The sequence below is a fragment of the Pseudopodoces humilis genome, chromosome 24 (genome assembly GCF_049639895.1).
Source record: "Pseudopodoces humilis isolate 2021_Gansu_Grassland_sample_001 chromosome 24, ASM4963989v1, whole genome shotgun sequence".
Taxonomy (NCBI): Eukaryota; Metazoa; Chordata; class Aves; order Passeriformes; family Paridae; genus Pseudopodoces; species Pseudopodoces humilis.
In genome coordinates this window covers 5984982-6010733 of record NC_142223.1, presented here as the reverse complement: position 1 = coordinate 6010733, position 25752 = coordinate 5984982, and the positions used below count along the sequence as shown (strand labels likewise).

Below are 25752 nucleotides of genomic sequence, written 5' to 3'. Positions count from 1 at the left end.
TTCTGACACTCCTGATAACCGGAGAGTCAGTAAAAAAGTTTTCTCTTGGTATCCTGGTTCTTGTCACTGTTATCGCTGATGAAACATAGCTGTTTCACACTCTTTATCTCATTAATGAATTAATTAAATATCCCACTAATCTGAGTTAGTTGCACAAATAAAAGCATTTTAACATTACATAGTTTTAATAGTATGCTAAGAATGTTATAGGTTATGGATTAGATATAAGATTATTCTGTTTATCACAGCACTTTACATGGTGCATACATAAACTGACAGATTATACTATACCAAAAAACACTTAAAAGGAATTACAGATTGCACCACATCAACATCTCTGTGGTCAATAATAACTCACAAAAGCCAATGCGTAAATGCCAAAGCCGATACAATATTGTCATTTCTAACACCAGCAATCCCAGCCTGGGCATGGGAGCCGTGTCCCAACATTCCGGAGCTTTGGCTGGGACAGATCCCAAGGGGGAAGGGACCCACAGATGCCAGCAGAGTCCAGCTCAGCGCTGGATTTCTCAGAAATCACGGTGTTGTCTTGTTTTCCTTTCCTGGGTGGTTTTTTGCTGTAAATGTGAATATTTTCTTCAGGTTCCCATAGAACAGAAGATGGAAGGAGGCTGTAGATGGAGTGACAGGAGATGGTGTGAAGGTTTAGGTGGATATTGGGAAGAAATCCTTCCCTACAAGGATGGTGAGGCCCTGGTGCAGATTTCCAAAACAATAACCTGAGAGAGATCCCTGAGCAAAAGAGCACGGAGGTTTCGAGTGATTGAATCCTGCCTTCCTGAATTCCCTTCCATTTCCAGGTGCGTGGGGGATGCATCTTCCAGGTCTGAACTAGCAATGGTATTTCCCATCTAAAATAATCCCATTTCCTTGAATTTTTGTTAGGAATTTTTCAGGAAATGCTCCTGAGTCAGTGCTGTTTTAATCTTTGCCCAAAATGCAATTTACCAGTGTTTTTTTTCCCTTATTTTTGGCCTTTTGTCCTCCCAAGGAGAGGAAAACAGGGGAAAAATGCCAGGGATAATGGAGAAAACCAGGGAATCTGCCCAGATCTTCCCAGAAAATCATTCTTCATGGAATCAGTTGGAATTCCACAGCAAGTTTTTGTGACAAAACATTCTGAATTGTTTAAAACAGAACAATAATTAGAATATAAGAAGAGTAATGAGACAAGTTCATATTCCCATCATTCCTGCTGGGATTTCCTTCCTTTCCTCCTGGATGAATGGCAGAGCACTCAAATTAATGGGTTAAATTCAGCAATTAACAAGCATTGTGGAATCCCTGATAATTTTTCTGGAATCTGAGCGTTTTTCCTTGGGTTTCCTCTCCTGGGTGAGATCAGGTGTGACCATGGTGATGATGGACAGGGAGGGAGGAAATTCCAGACTCAGGAATTGGAAAACTCCATCCTCTTCCTGATTTATCCCAAAGATCCAGCTCCCATCCTGCTTTTCCCAAAAACAATTGGGATAATTGGAGCCGGCAGTGGGTGACATCACCTGGAGGTGCAAAGCCACCTGCTGGGACATTCCAGCACTTTCCCTGGAATGCTGGGACATTCCAGCACTTTCCCTGCTCTCACCACCCTCTCCAGTGGGATTTGATTTTTCAAACCCCACTCCCTGGGATTAAATCATTAATTTATTGCCCTGCAGGACTATTAATCGTCATTAATTTATTTCCCCTTCCAAAGCCATCCCAATGCCCAGGGTTCCTTTATTCCCAAACTTCCTTTAAAGCCAGGGAACCTCTGCCTGGATCTTCCCAGAAAATAATTTTTTGTGGAATCAGTTGGGATTCTGTAATGAGTTTTTTGTGGCAAAATATTCTGAATTGTTTAAAACGGAATAGTAATAATAATAATAATAGACTATAAGAAGAATTTAGAAGATCCATGCTGAGCTGATAAAGAGGAAGACTGGGAAAAAAAATGCTGGGACAATGGTGAAGACCAGGAAAAAATGCCAAGGTAATGAGGAAAATCAGGAGAAAGTGCCAGGGATCATGAGGAAGATCAGGAAAAAAAGCCAGAGATAAGGGAGAAAATCAGGAAAAAAATGCCAGGGATGATGAAGAAAGCCTGGAAAAAATGTCAGGGATTGTGGAGAAAACCCATGGATAATGGAGGAAAAAACACCAGGGATAATGAGGAAAACCAGGAAAAAATACCAGGGGTAATGAAGAGAATCAGGAAAAACACCAGGACAATGGAGAAACCCAGGATATTTTTACTGTTCAATATTCATACAGAAAGCACTGGGGGTTTGAGCGAGTCCTTGTGTGAGGAGCGAATCCCTCTCCAAAAATTTCCAAATTTCAGGAAAAACAGCAGGGAAAGGCTTCAGACCTGCAGACCAGAGGCAAATCAAATGGATCACACAGGAAATTCAAGTTACGAGTTTTGCTGATCTCCAGATCTGTGACAGAGCAGCCTGGGAGTGAAAATAATCTCCAGATCTGATGTGCTGGAGTGAGAGGAAAGTCCTCAGCATTGAGCAATGGGCATGCAAGGAGCTCCTGGAAAAGCTGACAGCCAAAATATTTGGGATTTGATACCCCTTAAAAGGCTCAGAATAATCCAGGAGCAGGCAGGGCCTCTCCACATTCCAGCTGAGATCGAGGAATATCCCATAAAAACCCCCAATTTTTAACGAGGGTGGAATGACTCCAAGCAGTGCTGCTGCAATTACGGAGTGCTGACGAAGCCATCCCAGGGCAGGTGACATCAGCGGTGCTCTGGACAAACACCAATTAACAATTTAATTAGCAATCAACCCCGTGTCATCGGGGCTGCCTCGCAGGTGAAGCAAAAAGATTTGTCCAGGGTTAGAAGAGAAAAGTTCCAAAAGTTTGCAGCTTCCCAGGTGGGTTTTTAAGGAAGTGGAGTTGGGAATTTTGGGATTTATCGCCGTCGGTTTTGTGCTTCTGGTGGGTGGAATTAAATCTTCTGAGTTTGTTGTTTGTTTTGTCTGGGAGATTTTGGGTCTTTTTTTTTTTCCTTTGAATGTGCTGGGAAACGCTCCAGATCCCCTTGGCCAACAGGATGGGAATGGGGACAAAAATTGGGAAGGATTTGTAGAGTTCTGCCTTTGTTTGGGTGAGAAAACACAGAATCCCCCACTGCTTTGGCTCAAAGGCACCTTAAAGCCCATCCAGCCCCAACCCCAGAACCTTCCCCTATCCCAGGCCGCTCCACCCTGGCCTTGGACACTTCCAGGGATGAGATTTTTCGGGAATTCTCTGCCAGGGCCTTCCAGGCAAGAATTCCATCCCAATATCCCATCTCTGAAGCCATTGCCTTTGTCCTGGCACTCCCAGTTCCTGATGAAGCGTCCCTGAGGTCACAAACCTTTCCCGATCCATCTCTTTTGGGCTTTGTTTGGGGATTTCTGCCCGTGCTGATCGGACAGGTCCGACCAGGAATATTTGTGCTGTTCCTGTGCCCTCCTCACTCTGGGTTACTCATGGAGGAAATGGGGCCTGGAAGTCACGTGGCAGCATTTTTATTCTTTGACTGATGAGTAAAGATTGTTTTGGGGCACGGAAAAAAAAAATTAAAAGCAGGGGTGTTACAGCAAAATTTAAGGGTTACAGGTTAAATCCCGTGCTTAATGTATGGAAACGATGTTAATAAACACCCCAGAGCAAACAGAGACTGAGCATGGGGTGGGATTTGGGCTCTCCCAAATCATTCCTGCAGGTTTGAATGAATCCAGAATATTTCACCTCAGCCATTGCATTAGCCGGGTGTTTTGGGATTGCCTTCAGCAGCATTTAAAGGCTTCCAAACGATCTCTTTTTTCCAAGCCCCAACGCTTCCCTTGTATCCAGACTATTCCCTGCATCCAGAGGAAGATTCCTGAGTTCTTTAAAGTTTGCACAGAGCTTCATTTGCAATTCCCAACTCCTCCACGGACAGAGCTGCTGTGGGAGGAGGTGGGGAGATCCTCCAGATGGAAAACATGGAATTGCAGCTGGATTTATCCCAAAAAAAAGCCCCCGTCGGGTTGGGAGAGGAACGCCAGCTGACACAGGCATTACGTAATCACCAGTTTTAATTAGGATTTGCTAATGACTGTTTTGCCCTTGCGCAGTCGGTTCCCGGTTTCTTCATCCCCTCCTTCCCTCGGTGCCACACTGGAGCACCTCTTCCTCTTGTTGACATCTACTCCAGTTCCCAGCTGAAGTTCCTGGATCGATTAACCCCTGGGAATTGCTGCCAAACCTTGGGAAACAGTCCTGGGGACCATTCCAGGAGCCAGGAGTGCTTCCCCCCTCTTTTTCCAGGAGTTGGAGCCGCTGCTTGGGGAATATTTTCTTCATCCAGGACAGAGTGATGGTGCCTGTCATTCCAGGATGGTTGCACCTTGCACGTCTGCGGAGCAAGAAGGTTTTGGTGTTCTCCAACCCCTGCCAGCCCTGATTGCCTTGGAATTCTGACAGATCCCGCTGGATCTGACCGGAGATTGGAGCTGGAGCAGGATAAAAACCCATCCAGCAGCCAGTTCACCCTGTGAATATTTGGGATTTGAGGGGGTGACAGATCTGGAGTGGGGACACGGTGCTGATGAAGAGCCGTGAGTAAAGAAACAAGAAGAGGAAGAGAATCAAAAAAAAACCAAAACCCCAGGAATAGTTATTCCAGAGGGATGCCAGGAGCAGCTGCAGCCACCTTCCTTAGCCAGGTGAGTGAGTGGAAATGAATGCTTGCTCATCCCGGGAACCAGCAGGATTTTGGTGCTGATGCTGGATTTTAACCCTCTGCAGCCAGGGCAGGGCTGACGTGGAGCCTGCTCATTCCAGAGGGGTAATTAAGGAATACTTCCACGGCTGGTGATTAGCAGATTATTCATGTGCTCATTGCCGGGCTCAGGAGGATTTGCTAGGGAGCTTCATTTTGGAAAACGGGATAAAAGTGTGCCATGGAGCCCAGCATGGGTTAAGAGGTGTTCACCTCCGCCTGGAGCAGGTTTGGCAGCATTGGGACATCAGGGCCACCCCAGTTCTGCAGGCACAGATCCCTGGGAGGAATTCCAGAGAAATCCCCCAGGCAGGGCTCAAAGCATCACGCTAAAAGCAATTCAGGGATTCCCAGAGGGAATTTTGGTGTGCAGAGCTGCACTGACATTCCAGGAGAGGAGGAGAACATCCAGAAAATGCAGGAATTCAGCAGCACAAAAAGCAATTCATGGGACTCCCAGAGTAAAAGAAGCCATTCAGGGATTCCCAGAGGGGAAAAAAGGCAATTCAGGGATTCCCAGAGGGAATTTTGGTGTGCAGAGCTCCACTGACATTCCAGGAGAGGAGGAAAACATCCAGAAAATGCAGGAATTCAGCAGCACTTTTAGGCAGGATCACAGGGAGGCCCTGAAGAAACATCTGGAAGCTCTCCAGGGCAGGCACTGAACAACTGAATTCTGAACAATTCCTGAACAAACTGGAATTCTGCTTCCAGAGGTTTGGGAGAGCAAGGACTGGGAAAAGCAGAGGAGGCAGAGAAGGAACACTGGGAGTTCCTGGAGTTGCCCACAGGAGTTTGGAGTGGGAGTTTGGATGGACTGGCTGATCCAGTGGCCATGAAGAAAGCAGGGAGAGGGAGAGCCAGAACTCATTCCCGAGAGGAAAACCGGGCTGGTGTGTGAGGGGAGAAAATGTGGGAAGAGGGTTTGGCAGGGGCATTCCAGGGGAAGAAACTCCATTTTAGGAAGGGGCGATGTGAGTAAAGCCAGCTCTGCTAAACTCGAGATTAAAGTGGCTGCAAAGCCTCCCCAGGGCAGGATTTCTCCTCCTCTGCATCCCCGCCTCTGCTGGAGCACGGGGATTCCCAGGGCTGGCTTTCTGTGTTCCCAATCCAAAGGAAAAAGTGGGAATCTCTGGAAAACACAGCAATGGAAAGTCAGGAAACAGCGCAGGATAATTTGAGACGAACGCAGCCAGGGAGAAAGTTCATCCCAAGGCGAGTTGGTCAGTGGACAGCAAATTCCAGCAGAGCCTCAGTGTGGAGAGGCCCAGGGAAAGCTGGAATTGGAATTTTTCCAGAGTCTCTTAAGGAAAATCTGCAGGAATGAGAGGCTGGAATGAGCTCAGGTGGGATTTTCACACCCCTGCCCTGCCAGACCCTCCTCTATTGTTCTGGGAATTTTCAGTTGGGCAAAATATTTTAATCTTTGAGTTCTAGAGGATGAGCTGAGCCTCTCCTTTCACTCAAACCTCTCCAAAACATTTTTCAGGTGTAAGGAAATATTCAAGAACAAAAAAACCACCTGTTTGACAGAAGATTTCCGTGATTTCATGAGTCCATCCCACCAGGAATGTGAATTCACTGACTCACTTTTAGGTGAGGGAGCTAAAATCTCCGTTAGTGCCTGCAGAATAATCCATGGGATTCTCCTGCTACTCTGGCTGGCTTTTATTGGCATCTTGTTATAATTTGGTATTTATTTCTGTTTCAGTAGTTTATCAGCTAGCTGACAACCGTTTTATCATCCATAAATAAATATTCTAATATACTGATAATGAAGGGAAGAGTTTGCACAGTTCATATGTGAAAACTTCCGAGCAAAATGGCAAAATTCCTTCATTTTCTTTATCTCTACTGCCTTCATCAATTAAATAGGATGTGATTCCATGAAAATGAACAGATTAAAAAGACCCAGTGGGAAAAGGAACCTTCTGGACATGTCTGGAGTTTCTGCTCCTCAGGACACACAAAACATTTCTCCTTCCCTCCCTTACAAGCCCTAATCAACATTTCTTACTCAGAATTTCTAATTACAGCCCTGCAACCCCACAGGACTTTCTCAGGGCTCTTATCTCCACAATCTCTGCGTCTTAAAAAGAGAAAAACACCACATTTTTAAGCAGTGAAGGAGTTTCCCCCCACTTCTCTCCCAGTTCAGGATCCAGAAAAATGAGCCAACTGAACTGGGATCTTTTTTCAGTGATGCTGATCCAGTTTTTTCCCTATTTCCCTGTAGGGAAAAAAAGAAATCCTGGAGGAAACTCTGCAGGGATTTTTTTCTGAGGTGCTGCCATTGTGAGGCAACAGGAGCTGAATCGTTCCTGCTCCTTGTGCAATAATTCCATTGTCAGGGATTGATTGTTGCATTTTCCATTGCACAACGCGGGATGGAGAGAGAAGGAAGGGTGGGGGACAGAGAGACACGAACAGAATGAGTTTCACAGTGCTGGGAGGTTTTTAATGAGATTTTAGCTAATTAACTCTTCACGTGGCTCTGCTGCAGCTCTTCGTTCAATTGGGTTTCTTTTTGAATTAAAAATTAAATTATTAAAATTGTAAAAATTTCTGAATTAAAATTTTTAATTAAAAGTTTCTAAAATAATTGTTTGTTTTGTTTTTTTTATTTAGACCAGGTTCCAGGTATGTTTTGTGAAACTTTCTTTTAATATTAAAGAGGGGTAAAACAGCATCCTAGGATTTGAATAGTTTAATCATTCAAATAATAATTTAAAAATTTGAGAGGAACATTCTACACATTTAGGGGTTTCTGGAACAAAATCCAGCATGAATCAAATGTAAGTAGGACTGAAATCAGTTGAAATCAGGGAAGTTTGCTTCTCTTCACCTTTGTCCTTTCTCCCTTCTTTCTGAATCAAATTTCACAAGAAATTCCCATTGTTTGTTTGCAAATGCTGATATTTCACAGCTTACAGTGGGAGAGAAAATCCAATTTGGAAAGGCAGGCTCTGATTTGGGGCTCTAAACTCCATCTGGAATCCAAATATTCCTATTTTCACACAAAACTCCCTGCAGAGCTGTTTTCCACGTGGGAAAGGATCAAAAATAATCATGAAAAGTCTCCAAGATGCCTTGAATCCATTTCTCCATCACTTCTGCCACTCTTTAACTGAACCGCATCCCCAAAACTGGATTTGAACAGGTTTGATTTGTTTCTGTTTTCATCTCAGCACCTGAATCCTGGATGGGGATGGGATTGGGATGGGATTGGGATGGGATGGGATGGGATGAGTACTATTCTTGGAGAATCAGGAGGAAATCCCTGCTGATCAGTTGAGATTGCACCAAGGAATGCAATTCTTCAAGCACACTTTGTTGGCTTTGCTTCCCTGGGATCCTGCCAGGCTCTGGAAAACAAGGAATGAAGGCAGAAAGGTCTTCCCTAGATGGGAAAATCCAGAGTGGGAAGAACATCCTGGAGTCCATGGTTATTTCCCTAGAAACTATGACTTCGATCATGAGGGAAGAAAATCAAGGTGGACATGCCAGCAGCACTTAAGCCCAGCTCAAGCTCCACATTAACCCGTTTGGCCAGTTTATTCACTTCCTATTATTCCCTGGATCATGCTTTGAATAATTTCCATGAGCTCTCCCTCAAGTCCTGCCCCTTTTGATGTCATCAATTCCCTCCATAAAGGCTGGACAGCTCCCAAGAGCTCTGCACTCCCAAATCCCACAGCTTTGGGACAGGACTTGACTTCTGCTCAGGATTAAGCCCAGGGCTGGGTTTAGTGGCTTTTCTACACACTCAGAGATCAGAGTTTCTGCCAAGGTACAGTGGGGGAGGGGCTCCAATTTGGTTGGAATCTGATTTCTTAATGTTTAATTTTGTATTTATAGCTGGAAATGTTGGGTTGTGCTGTTTCCCAGATTGTTTCTGAATTATTTTCCCTTATTAATTTTTTTTTTCATTATATTAATTTGAATAATGCAGATATAAAGAAGATGAATTCACCACAAACTTAAAATCCCACTCAGAACACCTGAAAACTGAATTATTTCTGAAAACCAGGCTTTATCTGGGGGTTTTTGAGTCAAAATTAGAGATTAAACTGTTTGATTCATTCTTTTAGCATTGACTTTGGGTAATTATTCCTTTTATTTCCACATTTTCTCACAGATAAAGACTCAGAGCTTTAATTTCATTAGCACAGAACCTCTTCCAACAATTCTTTAGTTGTTTCTGCTCTCCTCAATTTCAAACTCTATTCCTGTATCCCTAACTTTTTTGTTATTTGGAGCTAAGGTTGTTCCAAAGTTTGGACTCAGTAAACTTCTTTTAATGACATAATGAGAAGGGTGATTCACATGCTGCTGTCATGTTGGAAATTCTCACCTTACTCCGTGTCATGTTCCAGACGTGGAAATGTGCCAACGTCACTCTGGTGTCCCAAACTGCCACCAGAGCCAGTTGTCCATGCTCACAAAGGCTGGAATTATCGCTGGAATAGCTTTAATTACCGGGAGATAAAAAAATCTGGATTTTATTTTTATTTATGCCGCTCTTTTGAGTGATTTTTAATTTCTGTGCTGCCTTTTCACTGATGTAAAATACAAAGACTTAAATTCATATTAATGTGGCAAAATCACTGTTAATAACATTAATTAATATTCTGGTGGTCTTCAGAAACACCTGAGAGCGGTTTTATTTTATTTCCAGTTGTTTCTACAGGTTTAGAATTCAATTTCTATAATTCAGTTCTTTATCCACACCCTAGTTTGGCTTATCCCCTCTGGAGGTGTGTTTCTCCATTTCCATCCCAAAAGTCCTGTCTGGACCTCCTGTATTTCATCTTGGAGAAGAGTTCCAAGAGAAATTTCATCCTGTTTATTCTGCAGAGTGAGATCCTGCAGCAAAAATTAAAACCAGGTTCTGATTCAACCTTCCAAGTTGAACTTTTCCTAATTCTTTGCCATAAGGATGAAGCCATAGGGGTGGTTTTGAGCCTCTCCTGTTCTAGGCCTGTAGAACAAGAATAAATAATAAATAATAACAACATTGAAAGCAGAATATCCCACTAGAAATTTTCCCCTAATCATGGATTACAAATCTGTGTGGATTCACAATGGCTTGATACTTCAGGAATAAACCCTGCTCCTTGGAGTTCTTGGAAAGAAGAAAATTCCTGACTTTTTCTGGTCTCAAGCTTCCCAGAATTAGTCCCAAATCCACACTGGCAGAGAAATCCTGTGGAAGTGTGGGAAAACAACTCCCAATTCCTCAGCAGCAGCAGAATTTGAGTTCTTTGCTCCTTCCTGGATCCAGATTCTGGGGATCATCCTGGATTCAGGTTCTCTGCACTTTTATGGCAGGTTTTCCTAATTACAAACTGATCTGGGGCCTCCTTGGAAAAGCCTGTTTGGAAAAGACTCTTTGGGAAGAGCCCATTTGGAAAAGCCTGTTTGGAAAAGCCTGTTTGGAAAAGGTTTCTTTGGAAAAGGTTTCTTTGGAAGAAGCCTTTTTGGAAAAAGCCTCTTTGGAAAAGGCATTTTTGGAAAAGGCCCATTTGGGAAATGCCTGTTTGGAAAAGGCTTCTTTGGAAAAGCCTGTTTGGAAATGCCTCTTTGGAAAAGGCATTTTTGGAAAAACCCATTTGAAAGAAGTCTCTTTGGAAAAGGCTCATTTAGGAAAAGCCTCTTTGGAAAAGGCCTCTTTGGAAAAGATATTTTTGGAAAAGGCTTCTTTGGAAAAAAAAACCTATTTGAAAAAGTCCTATTTGAAAAAGGCCCATGTGGAAAAGGTGTCTTTGGAAAAGGGAAAAGGCCTGTCTGGAAAAGGTCTCTTTGGAAAGGCCACTTGGAAAAGCTCTTCCCTCAGATTAACAAGCTTTTCCCATTTGTTCCCATGGCCAGGAGGACACTTAGAGGATGGAGCCGCCGCGAGGAGAAGCGCGGCAGGAAGGGCTGATCGAGTTCTACGGCTCCTTCAGGGAGATGTTCGAGTTCTTCTGCAAGAACACCACGATCCACGGCACCATCCGCCTGGTGTGCTCCGGCAGCAACCGCATGAAGACGGCGTTCTGGACGCTGCTGCTGCTGGCCAGCTTCGGGATGCTCTACTGGCAGTTCGGCCTCATGTTCCGCCAGTTCTGGGCCTACCCTGTGGTGCTCACCATGTCCATGCACTCCGAGCCCAAAATGTTCCCGGCTGTCACCGTCTGCAACCTGCATCCCTACAGGTGAGCTGGGCCACCTGCGGCACACCTGGATGGAGCCAGGGGGTTGGGAAAGGTCAGGGATGGATCTCAGAGGGTTGGGAATGGTCAGGGATACATCCCAAGAGTTTGGGAAGGGTTGGGGATTCATCCCCCAGGATGGACAAGGGGCTTCAGTCATCCCCAGCTTCTTTCCAGCACACCTGGGTGATCCTAGAGGTTTGGGAAGGGTCAGGGATTCATCCCATAGGATATTAAATATTTCAATTAATATTAATTAATTATAATAATATTATATATATTTTTTATATATATATAACTAGAATGCTTAAATAATAACAAATATTCATTAATTATAAAGTTTAAGTCTAATAAAAATAAATTTTAATTAAATATGTTAATTAAATAATAAGTTAATTAAATTATTTATTATGGATTTATAATGTTATTATAAAATTATTTATGTATAAATATAAATTAAAAAATAATTTATTAGATCAAATTAATATTTAATTAATTAAACTAATATTATTAATTGAAGAATAATAATCAGCAGAATTTCTGCTTATGTAATTATATAATTAATATAGTTATTTTAATAATAATTAAGTAGCAGAATTTCTTGAAATTAATTATTATTTGTTAATTATTATAATATTAAATGAATATTATTCAAGTGAGGCGTGCTGAGCTGCAGAATTTTGGGATATTCTCCCACAGCCACCAAGGAATAACCTTTCCACAGCTCCTGTGAGGGCACAAAGTGATTAGAAATGTGGATTCCATTGAATTAATTAATTTAATTAGTGGATTTTCTTTACGGTATTTGATTTCACGAATCCACGTGAATGCCGTGCCTGGCAGGTTTGAGCTGGTCAGCGAGCACCTGGAGCAGCTGGACCGGATGGCAGCGGAATCCATCACCTTTTTGTACGGCATCAACGCCTCGGCCAGGCTATTCCGCGTCAATGCCAGCAAAATCCATGGGAACAACAGGAAAATCCACGGGAACAACGAGAAAACCCGCAACAAAGACAGGAAAATCCATGAGAACGACAGGAAAATCCGCATCAAGGACAGGAAAATCCACAGGAGCGACAGGAAAATCCAGGAGAGCGACAGGAAAATCCAGGAGAGCGACAGGAAAATCCAGGAGAGCGACAGGAAAATCCAGGAGAGTGACAGGAAAATCCAGGAGAGGGACAGGAAAATCCAGGAGAGCAACAGGAAAATCCAGGAGAGCGACAGGAAAATCCAGGAGAGTGACAGGAAAATCCAGGAGAGTGACAGGAAAATCCAGGAGAGCGACAGGAAAATCCAGGAGAGTGACAGGAAAATCCAGGAGAGTGACAGGAAAATCCAGGAGAGCGACAGGAAAATCCATGCCCAGGCCTTGGCCAAGCTCAACAGCTCCGGCTTCAAACTCAGCCACAACTTCTCCCTGCTGAGGGTGTCTGACCTCAGGGCAGGCAGGAAACATTCCAGCGTGGGATTCCAGCTGGTGAGTGGGATTTCACCAGGATTTGAGCAGGGACAGGAGCTCTGGGTGTTCCCCCAGGGAACCTGGATGGCCATGGGGATTCACCCCAAAAAACTTGGGATTGGGATTCATCTCAAAATACCTGGGACTGAGGATTCACCCCAGAATTCCTGGGAGAGCTCAGGGTGGTGTCCAGCTCCAACCAAGGGTTCAGCTCATCAGGTTGGGAATTTTCTTCTTTCCAAGAACTCCAAGGAGCAGGGTTTATTCCTGAAGTGTCAAGCCATTGTGGATCCACACAGATTTGTAATCCATGATTAGGGGAAGATTTCTAGTGGGATATTCTGCTTTCAATGTTATTATTATTTATTATTTATTCTTGTTCTACGGGCCTAGAACAGGAGAGGCTCAAAACCACCCCTACGGCTTCATCCTTATGGCAAAGAATTAGGAAAAGTTCAACTTGGAAGCGGTTGAATCGGAACCTGGTTTTAATTTTTGCTGTAGGATCTCACTCTGCAGAATAAACAGGATGAAATTTCTCTTGGAACTCTTCTCCAAGATGAAATACAGGAGGTCCAGACAGGACTTTTGGGATGGAAATGGAGAAACACACCTCCAGAGGGGATGAGCCAAATTAGGGTGTGGATAAAGAATTGAATTCTAAAAACTGAGTTCTAAAATTGTGGACCTGAGGGAAATTTATGAGCAGGACAAAAATCTGAATCTGTGCTGAGGAAGCAGCTCTGTCCCACATCCCAAATTTGGGCTGGGATTCCCAGCTGGGGTTCAGTTTGCTCCTGGAAGTGTGGCTGGAAGCTCAGCTGAGGCTGCTCAGGGTCTTCCAAGGTATATTAAAAAAACCCAAAAAACCAACAAGAAAGAGTGAAAAAAGAGATTTGCTGATTCCAGAGCTGGGAAATGAGAGACTGGGGGATGGTTCAGGGCAGTTCCTCCATCCCTGCCTCATTCCATCCATCCCTGTCTTAGGGATTGGTGTGGCCAGAAAGAGCAACACTTTTGGGATGATTATTGAACACCTGCCCTTTGCTGGAGTCCTTCAGGAATTTTGGGGTGATTATTGAACCCCTGCCCTTTCCTGCAGTCTCTCACCAGCATTTTTTGGGTGGTTTTTGATCCTTGCCCTGTCCCAGAATCCTTCAGCAATTTTGGGGTGATTTTTGTCCCCCATCCCTGTTCTGGACCAGCCAAACCTTCTCCAGAACCCTGAGTACGAACAGAGAACAGAGAAATTCTCTCTGGGCTCTGCTCCCGGAGAAAATTCCCACCTTTGTCATCCCAAGCTCCTGCTCCCTCCTCCTGCTGAGGATGAAGCAGCTCAAGCAGAAAATCCCTGAAATACTCAAAAAATTTCCCCTTTGGGGGAAAACAACGGTTCCCCTCGTTCCCGTACCCACTTTTTTCCTGCCATCCTGAGTTTTTCCCCTCTCCCCCAGTGCAATTCCACAGGCGGGAATTGTTTCTACAAGACCTTTTCCTCGGGCATGGATGCCATCCTGGAGTGGTACAGGTTCCACTACATGAACATCATGTCCCAGCTGCCTGCCATCATCAACATTTCCCAGCACGAGGAGCCCATCGAGGACGTGGTTTACTCCTGCCAGTACAACGGGGAGCCCTGCAGGCCCAGGTGGGTGGAAATTGGGATTGCCAGGGAATTCACAGCTCATTCCCGTTTTCCCAAACTCATCCAGCATTGAATTAAAGTGTTGCCAACCTCAAAATCAAAACTCCATCAAATCTCTCTTGATTTCCCAGTGATTACGATCACTTCCACCACCCAGTTTTTGGGAGCTGCTACACTTTGAACAGCAAGGGGACAGATCCCTTCTGGACAGCCACCAAACCAGGAATTCCTTATGGTGAGTGAGCTGCCAAAATGGGGGGAAAGAGCTAAAATTAAGGTAATTAATGAAATTTGTCTTCAGTGCAGGATTTAGTGACAAATTTAGGCCTCTCTTTTGCTCTGGTGGCACAAATTGTTGGCTTGTGTGCCAGCCATGCCAGCCACAGCTGGGCCTCAAAAAGCAGAATATTCTTTTTTGGTTTTGAGCAGAAAATTCATACAGTCTTTATTGCAGAATATTTGGCTTTCTTGGGTTTTATTTATAGGGTTATTATTATTATTTATTATTTACTATTCTTTATGGGATTATTGAGGGTTTGAAATAGTTGCCTTTGTCACCAGGGCTCTAAGGAGTAAAAATGGCTTTTCTAGGATCCAAAATGAGGGATCCCACAATCCAAATCTGGGTTTATTTATAGGGTTATTATTATTATTATTATTATTACTACTACTATTACTACTATTACTATTATTACTATTAATGATAATAATAATTTATATTTATATTTATATTTATTATATATTATATTTATTATGTGACTTTGAGGGTTTGGAGCAGCTGCCACTGTCACCAGGGCTCTAAGGAGTAAAAATGGCTTTTCTAGGATCCAAAATGAGAGATCCCAGAATCCAAATCTGGTTTTACTGGGTTTTATTTATAGGGCTATTATATTATTATGATATTATTATATTTTATTATTGTTCTATTTATCATGGGACTGTTGAGGGTTTGGAGCAGCTGCCGTTGTCACCAGGGATCCAAGGAATACAAATGGCTCTTGAGGGATCCAAAACGAGGGATCCCAGAATCCAAACCTGGGATCCAAGCCCAAAGCTGAGGGATTTGCCCAACGCTGAGAATTCCAGAGGTTCTCCTTGCAGCCGAATCCCCTCTGTGTGCTCGGCAGGGCTGTCCCTCATCCTGCGGGCCGAGCAGAAGGAGCACATCCCGCTGCTCTCCACCGCCGCCGGCGTCAAGGTGATGATCCACAGCCACAACCAGACCCCGTTCCTGGAGCATGAGGGCTTCCACATCCGCCCGGGCATCGCCACCACCATCGGCATCCAGCAGGTGGGAATGGCCCCTCTGGGACACAGATCCTGACAGGGCCAGCTCCAATCATCCCAAATATGGCCTGGAATGGCCCCTCTCGGACACAGAGCCTGCCTGGGTGACTCCAGTCATCCCAAACATGGCCTGGAACGGCCCCTCTGGGACACAGATCCTGCCTGGGTGACTCCAGTCATCCCAAATGTGGTCTTTTGGAGTCCAGCAGGTTTGGGCACCACCCCAAGGCCTGGGATGGCCCCTCTGCAGGCTCAGGGTCCTCTCCTTCCTCTCTTCTTCCTCTCCTTGTGCTCAAGTCCAACTCCAATCATCCCAAACGTGGCCTGGGAATGTCACCCCCGGTGGCTCAGGGACCCCCAGCAGGCTCAGGGTCCTCTCCTTCCTCTCCTCGCTGGGCCCAGGTCCAACTAAAATGATCCCAAGTGTTCTTCCAGCTCTCAAAACATTGGAGATTCCCACTGATTCCCACTTTGGAGGCTTCTGCTCCTCTTAGATCCCACCCCAGCTCTTCCCAAGGAGCTGAACTGGGATGAGAAGAAACATCCAGGAGGGATTTATTTCCTCTCCTCACTGGGCTCAGGTCCAAATCAAATCATCCCAAATGTGGCAATCCAGATATATAAATACATATATGTGTAATATATAGCACATAAAATATTATATATATAATAATTTATAGATATAAAATATTTATATGTTATAAATATAAAATAACTATAAAAATATATACTATTATATTTTTAATATTTAAATATAATAATAGATAATTCTATAAAATATATAAAATATTATATATAACATAGATAAATATAGAAAATATAGAATTTAGATAAAATAGATAATACTAATGTATATAATATATTGCATGTTAAGCATATATACAACATTAATTTCTATTGTTTCCCTGATATTTATTGCCAAGGTCCAGCCCTGCTGCCTGCAGTGAGGCCCAGAGGGTGATGGCTGGCTCTAATTAATGCTGCTAATCACTGAGGGCTCTAATTAACCCTGCTAATCACTCGGGGCTCCAATTAACCCTGCCAATTAATCACTCGTGGCTCCTTTCTGTGCCCACAGGACGAGGTGAATCGCCTGGGTGGCAATTACGGCAAGTGCACCACCAACGGCGCCGGCGTGGCCGTGGAGCTGCTCTACAACAGCTCCTACACGCTGCAGGTACTGCTGAGCCCGGCTTAGCCAAACCCAGCTTAGCCAAACCCGCCTCAGCCAGGACTCCTACACGCTGCAGGTACTGCTGAGCCCAGCTTAGCCAAACCCAGCTTAGCTAAACCCACCTCAGCCAGGACTCCTACACGCTGCAGGTACTGCTGAGCCCAGCTTGGCCAAACCCAGTTTAGCTAAGCCCGGCTCAGCCAGGCTGCGTCAGGAGCCAGCAGCTCGTTCCTTCCTCTCCTGGACGTTTCAGGCCCAAGGAGCTCCCCAACGGGAATTGGGGATTGGGAGGAGCCCCAGGAGCCGTGGCAGCCACAGGCCCCAGGGAGCTCCGGGCACTCTGGCCCCTGATCCCGGCAGGAATTGCTCCTGGCTCCGCCTGTGGGCTGCTCCTGGAGGTGTCACTGAGCAGCATCCACCAAGCATTCCCGAAACAACCTTCCCAATGGGAACATTCCAATGGAAACATTCCAATGGAAACATTCCAATGGAAACATTCCCATAACAACCATTCCAATGGAAACGTTCCCATAACAACCATTCCAATGGGAACATTCCAATGGGAACATTCCCATAACAACCATTCCAATGGAAACATTCCAATGGAAACATTCCCATAACAACCATTCCAATGGAAACATTCCAACGACAAAAATTCCAATGGAAACATTCCAACGACAAAAATTCCAATGGAAACATTGCAACAACAAAAATTCCAATAACAAGAATTCCAATAAGAAATATTCCAGTAGAAACATTCCAATAGGAAAAATTCCAATGGAAACAATCCAGTGCCAACCATCCCAGTAAGAAACATTCCAGTCGAAACATTCCATTATTTTGCCTTTTTCCCCTCCAAGCTGCATTCCCACAGAACCGGAATTTGTTTTGGTTTATCCCGATGTGTTTGTTTCCCGTTTTCCCGCCAGGCCTGCCTGCACTCCTGCTTCCAGCGCTGGATGCTCCGCGAGTGCGGCTGTGGCTATTCCCGGTACCCGCTGCCCGCCGGGAGAGCACGGCACTGCGACTACGGCGTGCACCCGGCCTGGGGTAAGGGCTGCTCCCGCATCCCGCGAGTCCTGAGGCTGGGAAATCCAGGAATTCCCAAGGCCCGGGAATCTCAGCAGTTCTGGAGTCCTGGAAAATCCCCGCAATTCCTGAGGCCGAGGAAAAGCCCAGGAAATCCTGAGTCTGGGAAAATCCCAGGAATGCCCAAGTCTGGAAAAAATCCCGGGAATTCCTGAGGCCCAGGAAAATCCCAGGAAATTCCTGAATTCCAGGAACAGGGGACACATTCCTGGATTTCTGGAAAATCCCAGGAAACTCCTGAACCCCTGAAAAATCCCTTGTCCTGAATCCCTAGAAAATCCCTGAAAAAGGAACACATTCCTGAATCCCTCCCTGGATTCCTTGGATCACTCCCATGCTCTGCTGAGGCTCTTCCCTCTCGTGGATCCATGGAATTCCAGAATATCCTGAGTTTAAAGGATCGTGGATCCATGGAATTCCAGAATATCCTGAGTTTAAGGGATCGTGGATCCAGCTCCTGGCCCTGCCCAGACATCCCAAAACCCCCACGCTGTCCCTCAGAGTGTTTTCCAAACATTCCTTGAATCCCTGAATTCCAGCTGCATCCCAGGCACTTTTTTGTGGATATCAAATTGAGCTGGAAAATCCTTTTTAAGGAATTGGGGTCCGACTCCTTCATCTCCTCAGTACCTGGAAGAAATTTATGGCTGAAATTCATAAATATGGGATAGAATTCCCAGAGAATTTGTGGCCGCCCCACCCCCGGAAGAGTCGTGGGCACTCTGGGATCGTGGGAATGTGGATCGGGATAAATGGGAATATCCCCACCCGTGGATGGGGCAGGAATTGATCTTTAAGATCCCTTCCAGCTCCAAATCCTGGGATTTGAGGATTGAATTGCGATTCTTTTCCTGGAACTCGGTGGGTCGCGCTCGGGCCGTGCCTCTGGAATTCTTGTAAAGGCAGAGGGAATTCCTCAGCCCGTTCCCCTTTCCCAGGGCACTGCTTCTACCAACTGTACCGCCGGCTCCGGAGCCACCGCCTGGATTGCTTCCAGCAGTGCCCCAAGCCCTGCAGGTCAGTCCAACTGCGCCAGAACAGCCGGGAATGCCAGGATTTCCGCGGGAAATCCATGGATACGATGGAATCAGGGGGTTCTTGCACCCCAGTGTGACCAAGCTGGGAACTTTCAATTAAAATGGAATTGAAATTGAATTTCTGTAAAAGGAACGAAAAAGGAAATTAAAATTCAACCCCAATTTATTTCTATTTCTGTTTAAATGAAATTCAAATTCAACCAAACTTTTTTTCCATTTCTTTAAATTAAAATTCAACCAAAATTTATTTCTATTTCTGTTTAAATGAAATTATAATCCAACCAATTTTTTTTCTAAAATTAAATAATAAATTTAAATTATTAAATAATAAATGTAATAAATTAACATTCAACCAAAAATTATTCCTAGTTCTATTTAAGTTAAATTAAAATTTAACCAAACCTTTTTTCTATTTGTCTAAATTAAAATTCAACCAGAATTTATTTCTATTTCTGTTTAAATGAAATTAAAATCCAACCAAATTTTTTTCTAAAATTAAATAATAAATTTAAATTATTAAATAATAAATCTAATAAATTAAAATTCAACCGAACATTATTCCTATTTCTATTTAAGTTAAATTAAAATTCACCCCAAAATTATTCCTATTTCTGTTTAAACTAAATTAAAATTCAATTTAAACTAAAAAGATGGGAGCAGTAAATAAAATATAATACAATAAATAAAAATTTAATTTAATTTAATTAATTAAATTAGAACTTTATCTGTGAAAGCAGAAATTGTTTCAATCACCCTGGAATATTTAATTAGGGCCCAGCCCAAATTGTGTCACTTTTCCGCCTGAATTCTTTTAGTTTCACCTTTTTTTTGTACTGCAGAATGGGTTCAAAATGAAAATTTTAAAGCAAAAACAACAAAAGTTTTCATTTTGGATGCATCCCAAAGTTCCCAGGATTTTGAAACCTGGGAATTCTGATCTTCCTCCTGACCTGAGCAGTTTCCTGGCCACCTCGGGGCTGATTTTGTGACCTGAATCGGGAAGCTTTTCCCAAGGTTCTGAAGAGCTGCCCTGGGAATTTTTGGGATTTCTGGGACGTTCTCCACGGGAAGCTCCTCACGCTCAGAATTCCTGGTTTTTCTCTCCTCAGGGAATCCCTGTACAAGGTCTCAGCTGGCACAGCCAAGTGGCCCTCGGCAAAATCCCAGGTACTGCACAAAACCCCGGAATCCGCCCCAAAGCAAAGCTGGGAATGCTCCTGACCTGAGCTCCAAGGATACAATCCCAGGACCTTTGGGAAAGCCTTGGAAAGGATCGAGTTTTCCTTAAAAAGCCTCTTTGTTCTCTTAAACCTCATCTCTTTCACTCAGCCATGGCTCAGGACAATTCCCAGTGCCCAGGTTGCTCCCGGAGCTTCAATCCCGTTCCACTTCCCTGTCCCCACCCAAACTTCCTTAAAAATCCCCTCAGTGCCTCAACTCCCAGCTCCAAACTGGAACTCAATCCCATTCCAATTCCTTCAATCCCTTTCCAGTTCCTTCAATCCCATCCCAGTTCCTTCAATCCCATCCCAGTTCCTTCAATCCCATCCCAATTCCTTCAATCCCATTCCAGTTCCTTCAATCCCATTCCAGTTCCTTCAGTCCCATTCCAGTTCCTTCAATCCCATTCCAGTTCCTTCAATCCCATCCCAATTCCTTCAATCCCATTCCAGTTCCTTCAATCCCATTCCAGTTCCTTCAATCCCATTCCAGTTCCTTCAGTCCCATTCCAGTTCCTTCAATCCCATTCCAGTTCCTTCAATCCTGTTCCAATTCCTTCAATCCCATTCCATTTCCTTCAATCCCATTCCAATTCCTTCAATCCCATTCCATTTCCTTCAATCCCATTCCATTTCCTTCAATCCCATTCCATTTCCTTCAATCCCATTCCAATTCCTTCAATCCCATTCCATTTCCTTCAATCCCCTTCCAGTTCCTTCAATCCTGTTCCAGTTCCCTGTTCCCACCCAAAATTTCCTATAAATCCCCTCAGTGCCTCAATTCTCAGCTCCAAACTGGAATTTAATCCTGTTCCAATATTCCAAGCATTCCAATAAGGAATATTCCAATAAGGAATATTCCAGTAACAAACATTCCAATAGAAACATTCCAACAACGAATATTCCAAACACAGGACTGGGTTCTGCAGGCTCTGAGGCACCAGAACGGATACAACTCCAGCAGCAGCAGGTAAATCCAGGGCTCATTCCCGATCCAGCAGGATGTGGGGTTGGGAAGGGGAAAATGTGCAGGATAATCCAAAAAAACCCCTATAAACTCCCAATAAACCTCCTAGAAATTCCCAATAAACCTCCAATAAATTCCCAATAAATTCCCAATAAATTCCCAATAAACCTCCAATAAATCCCCAATAAATTCCCAATAAACCCCCAACAAATTCCCAATAAACCCCCAATAAATCCTCAATAAATTCCCAATTTTTCCTCACTGTAAAATTTGGAATTTTTTCCAAGCTCTGATTGAAAAACCTCCAGGAAAAACTTGGTGGCAGTGGGGAAATCTCTTTTTTCCCAGAGATCAGCACCAGAACCCTGGCACAGAATGTCCCCAGTGCCAGCCAGGAATGCCCTGTTCCCACTGGGAATGCCCCGTTCCAGCCAGGAATGCCCCGTTCCCACTGGGAATGCCCCGTTCCAGCCAGGAATGCCCCGTTCCCACTGGGAATGCCCCGTTCCAGCCAGGAATGCCCTGTTCCCACTGGGAATGCCCCGTTCCAGCCAGGAATGCCCTGTTCCCACTGGGAATGCCCTGTTCCAGCCAGGAATGCCCTGTTCCCACTGGGAATGCCCTGTTCCAGCCAGGAATGCCCTGTTCCCACTGGGAATGCCCTGTTCCCACTGGGAATGCCCCGTTCCAGCCAGGAATGCCCCGTTCCCACTGGGAATGCCCTATTCCAGCCAGGGATGCCCTCTTCCCACTGGGAATGCCCTATTCCAGCCAGGGATGCCCTCTTCCCACTGGGAATGCCCTCTTCCCACTGGGAATGCCCTGTTCCAGCCAGGAATGCCCTGTTCCTGCTGGGAATGTCCTGTTCCCACCAGGAATGCCCCGTTCCAGCCAGGAATGCCCGTTCCAGCACGAATGCCCTGTTCCCACTGGGAATGCCCCGTTCCAGCCAGGAATGCCCCGTTCCCACTGGGAATGCCCCGTTCCAGCCAGGATGCCCCGTTCCCACTGAGAATGCCCCGTTCCAGCCAGGAATGCCCCGTTCCCACTGGGAATGCCCCGTTCCAGCCAGGATGCCCCGTTCCAGCCAGGAATGCCCCGTTCCAGCCAGGAATGCCCCGTTCCCACTGGGAATGCCCCATTCCAGCCAGGATGCCCCGTTCCAGCCAGGATGCCCCGTTCCCACTGGGAATGCCCCGATCTGGCCAGGAATGCCCATTCCAGCAGGAATTCCCACTGTTCTGCAGGAAGGAGCTCGCCAAGGTCTCCATCTTCTACCGGCAGCTGCGCTCCCAGGCCCTGCATGAGGCCCCGCTGCTCTCGGTATGTCCCAACCTTTCCCATCAACTTCCAACAGAATTCCTGAATTTTAGGAGGGATTAATGCCTGGAAATTAATCATTTCCCCTTATTTTTATATATCTAGAGATATCTATTTATCAATATGATATTATTAGTTATTAATTAATATATTGTATTTTTATTCTTAATGTGTGTGATATAAAATATATATTTATGAATATGACACTATTAATTTAAAATTACTTATTAGATTTTATTTTTTCATGTTTATATGACATATAAGCATCTATATTTATTTATATGATAATATCAATTATTATACTTTCAGTTTTATTTGGTGATATATAAATATATATTGTAGTATTAATTAAAATATTAATTATTTATTTTCTGTTTATTTTCTATGATATATAAATATATATTCATATGATAATATTAATTCTAAATTTTCATTTTTAATTATTAATTATTTTTATATCTATATTTATATTTTGTGATATAAAAATCTGTGTTTATTTATATGATACTATTAATTATTAATTTATTAGGCTGGCTGCAGGGAGGGATTTTTCTGGAAAAACTCTTGGGAATTTCACCTTTTCCCCAACCCCATGGATTCTCTCTGGGTGACAATGGCAGAATTCCCATTCCCAGAGCTCTGCTGTCCTAATCACCACAACCCTGGAATTTTTCCTCTTGGAATTCCACCCCCAGCTCTGTCCCTGCCTCCATTCCAGGCTGCTGGGCTGGCTGCAGGGAGGGATTTTTCTGGAAAAACCCTTGGGAATTTCACCTTTTCTCCAACCCCACAGGGTTGATGAGAGCAGATTTCCCTTTCCCAGAACTCTGCCGATAAAAGCATGGAATTTTTTCCAGGAGAACCTGCTGCTGTCCAGCATGGGGAGCCAGTGGAGCCTGTGGTTTGGCTCCTCGGTGCTGTCGGTGCTCGAGGTGCTGGAGCTGCTCGCCGATGCTCTGGTCCTGGCCCTGCTCTGCTGCTTCCGCCGGCTCCGGGCCACGGAGCGGCCCCCGGCCCCGGAGAGCTCCGGGGAGCGGCAGGAGGAGCCCCGGGAAGGGCAGCAGGGAGCCCGAGGATCAGGAATGGGCTCCCACGGCACCCGGAGCTGGAGCTGGAGGGGTTCGGGAGCAGCCGGGAGCTGGGACGGGAGTGAGGAACTGAGACCTGGAATTCTCCTGAGGCTGGGGAAGGTGCCAGGGACATCCTGGATCCACAGCTGAGCATGGAAATGCCTGGAATTCTCCTGATGCTCCTGGAAAAGTCACAGGGATGTCCTGGATCCTCTCTGGGAGCTCCCTGAGCATGGAAATGCCTGGAGTTCCCTTCATGCTGCTGGAGAGGTGCCAGGGACATTGTGGATCCACAGCTGAGCATGGAAATGCTGGGAATTCTCCTGATCCTGCTGGAAATGTGCCAGGGACACCCTGGATCCTCTCCTGAGGGTGGCAGTGCTTGGAATTCTCCTGATGCTGCTGGAAAAGTCAGGGATGTCCTGGATTCACAGCTGGGAGCTCTGGCAATGCCTGGAATTCTCTTGATCCTGCTGGAAAAGTCACAGGGATGTCCTGGATCCTCTCTGGGAGCTCCCTGAGCATGGAAATGCCTGGAATTCCCTTAATTCTGTAGGAAAGGTGCCGGGGAAGTCCTGGATCCACAGCTGAGCTCCCCCAGCCCCTGCAGGTTCCCACTGCACATCCCTGGGTCCTGCATCCCAAGGTTTTGCATCCCGAGGTTTTGCATCCCAAGGTTTTGGATCCCAAGGTTTTGGCTCCCAGGGAACGCCTGGGCAGGGGGAGCTGCGCTCTGGGAGTCCTGGAATCCTCTCCAAAGGCTGTTCCCAGCTGTAATTCCCAAGCCCTGGTGAGGAGCTCACTCTGAGGCCGGGCCGGGCCCAGACAGGTTTCACCGAGGGAGGGAATTCCAGGAGAATCCAAGGATTGTGTGGGATGGGGAACAGGCTTGGAATGGGATGGGTTTAACTCAAACCATTCCCTGCCCCTGGGATTCACATCCAGGGTTGTCCTGATCCCACCTGGAATTCCCAAACACCTCCTGGGCTCTGATCCCACCCGGAATTCCCAAACACCTCCTGGGCTCTGATCCCGGAATTCCCGAACATCTCCTGCCCTCCGATCCCAGAATTCCCAAGCACCTCCTGCCCTCTCCCTTTCCTGCAGCTTTTCCAGGCTGCTGAGATGCTTTTGGATTTCTCCAGGAAATTCCCAGTCTGACTCTTCCAGAGGGAAATAAAGAGTTAAAACCGGGGTTGGGAATTGTTCTGGGTGCCAGGAAAAGCAGCGGATTCCCACCAAACAGAGAAAATGTTCCTGCTTGTTAATAATGTTAATGGAGATAATTGTTAATGTTTGTTATTAATTTATAATGTTAATGGAAATAATGTTAATATTTGTTATTAATTGATAATATTAATGGAGATAATTGTTAATATTTGTTATTAATTGATAATGTTAATGGAGATAATGTTAATATTTGTTGGCAATTGACAATTTTAATGGAGATAATGTTAATATTTGACCATAATTACTGTAAACAGAGATAATTATTAATATCTGTTGTTAATTAATAATTTTAATGGAGATAATGTTTGTTAATATTTGTTGGTAATTGATAATATTACCAGAGATAATTGTTAATATTTCTTAATTTATGTTAACAGAGATCTTGTTAATATTTGTTTTTAATTTATAATGTTAACGGAGATAATGTTAATATTTGTTATTTTGTAATGTTAATGAAGATAATGTTGTTTGTTGTTAATTGATAATGTTAACAGAGGTAATATTTGTTCTTTTATAATTTTAATGGAGATAATGTTACTATTTGTTATTAATTGATAATATTAATGGAGATAATATTTGCTATTTTATAATTTTAATGGAGATGATGTAACTATTTGTTATTAGTTGATAATATTAATGGAGATGTTACTATTTGTTATTAATTGATAATGTTACCAGGGATAATGTTACTATTTGTTATTAATTGTTGATGTTACCAGGGATAATGTTACTATTTGTTATTAATTGATAATGTTACCAGAGATGATGTTACTATTTGTTATTAATTGATAATATTAACAGATATAATGTTACTATTTGTTATTAATTGATAATATTAACAAATATAATGTTATTGTTATTAATTGATGATGTTACATGGGATAATGTTACTATTGTTATTAATTGATGATGTTACCAGGGATAATGTTACTATTTGTTATTAATTGATAATGTTACCAGAGATGATGTTACTATTTGTTATTAATTGATGATGTTACCAGAGATGATGTTACTATTTGTTATTAATTGATGATGTTACCAGGGATAATGTTACTATTTGTTATTAATTGATAATGTTACCAGAGATGATGTTACTATTTGTTATTAATTGATGATGTTACCAGAGATGATGTTACTATTTGTTATTAATTGATGATGTTACCAGAGAAAATGTTACTATTTGTTATTAATTGATAATATTAACAGATATAATGTTATTATTTGTTATTAATTGATGATGTTACCAGGGATAATGTTACTATTTGTTATTAATTGATGATGTTATCAGGGAT

General features: G+C 44.0%; 1 protein-coding gene across 1 annotated transcript; it reads left to right on the top strand.

Moving 5' to 3' along the window:
• The first annotated feature begins 2652 nt into the window (after positions 1 to 2652).
• SCNN1D (sodium channel epithelial 1 subunit delta) lies at positions 2653 to 24615 on the top strand. The gene is made up of 14 exons (XM_088066665.1): positions 2653 to 2888; positions 3832 to 4709; positions 10637 to 10962; positions 11803 to 12439; positions 13876 to 14069; positions 14198 to 14301; positions 15194 to 15357; positions 16432 to 16530; positions 17457 to 17577; positions 18555 to 18633; positions 19763 to 19820; positions 20788 to 20843; positions 22088 to 22163; positions 23018 to 24615. Exons 3-14 carry the CDS (start codon positions 10652 to 10654, stop codon positions 23378 to 23380), a joined length of 2262 nt encoding a protein of 753 aa, XP_087922791.1. The 5' UTR covers positions 2653 to 2888; positions 3832 to 4709; positions 10637 to 10651; the 3' UTR covers positions 23381 to 24615.
• The last annotated feature ends 1137 nt before the right edge of the window (positions 24616 to 25752 follow it).

Coding starts and splice junctions, on each gene's coding strand:
- SCNN1D (XM_088066665.1), top strand. CDS start 10,652: ATGGAGCCGCCGCGAGGAGAAGCGCGGCAGGAAGGGCTGATCGAGTTC. Junction 19,821..20,787: donor GGCCCTCGGCAAAATCCCAG/GTACTGCACAAA, acceptor TTCCAAACACAG/GACTGGGTTCTGCAGGCTCT. Junction 22,164..23,017: donor ATGAGGCCCCGCTGCTCTCG/GTATGTCCCAAC, acceptor AATTTTTTCCAG/GAGAACCTGCTGCTGTCCAG.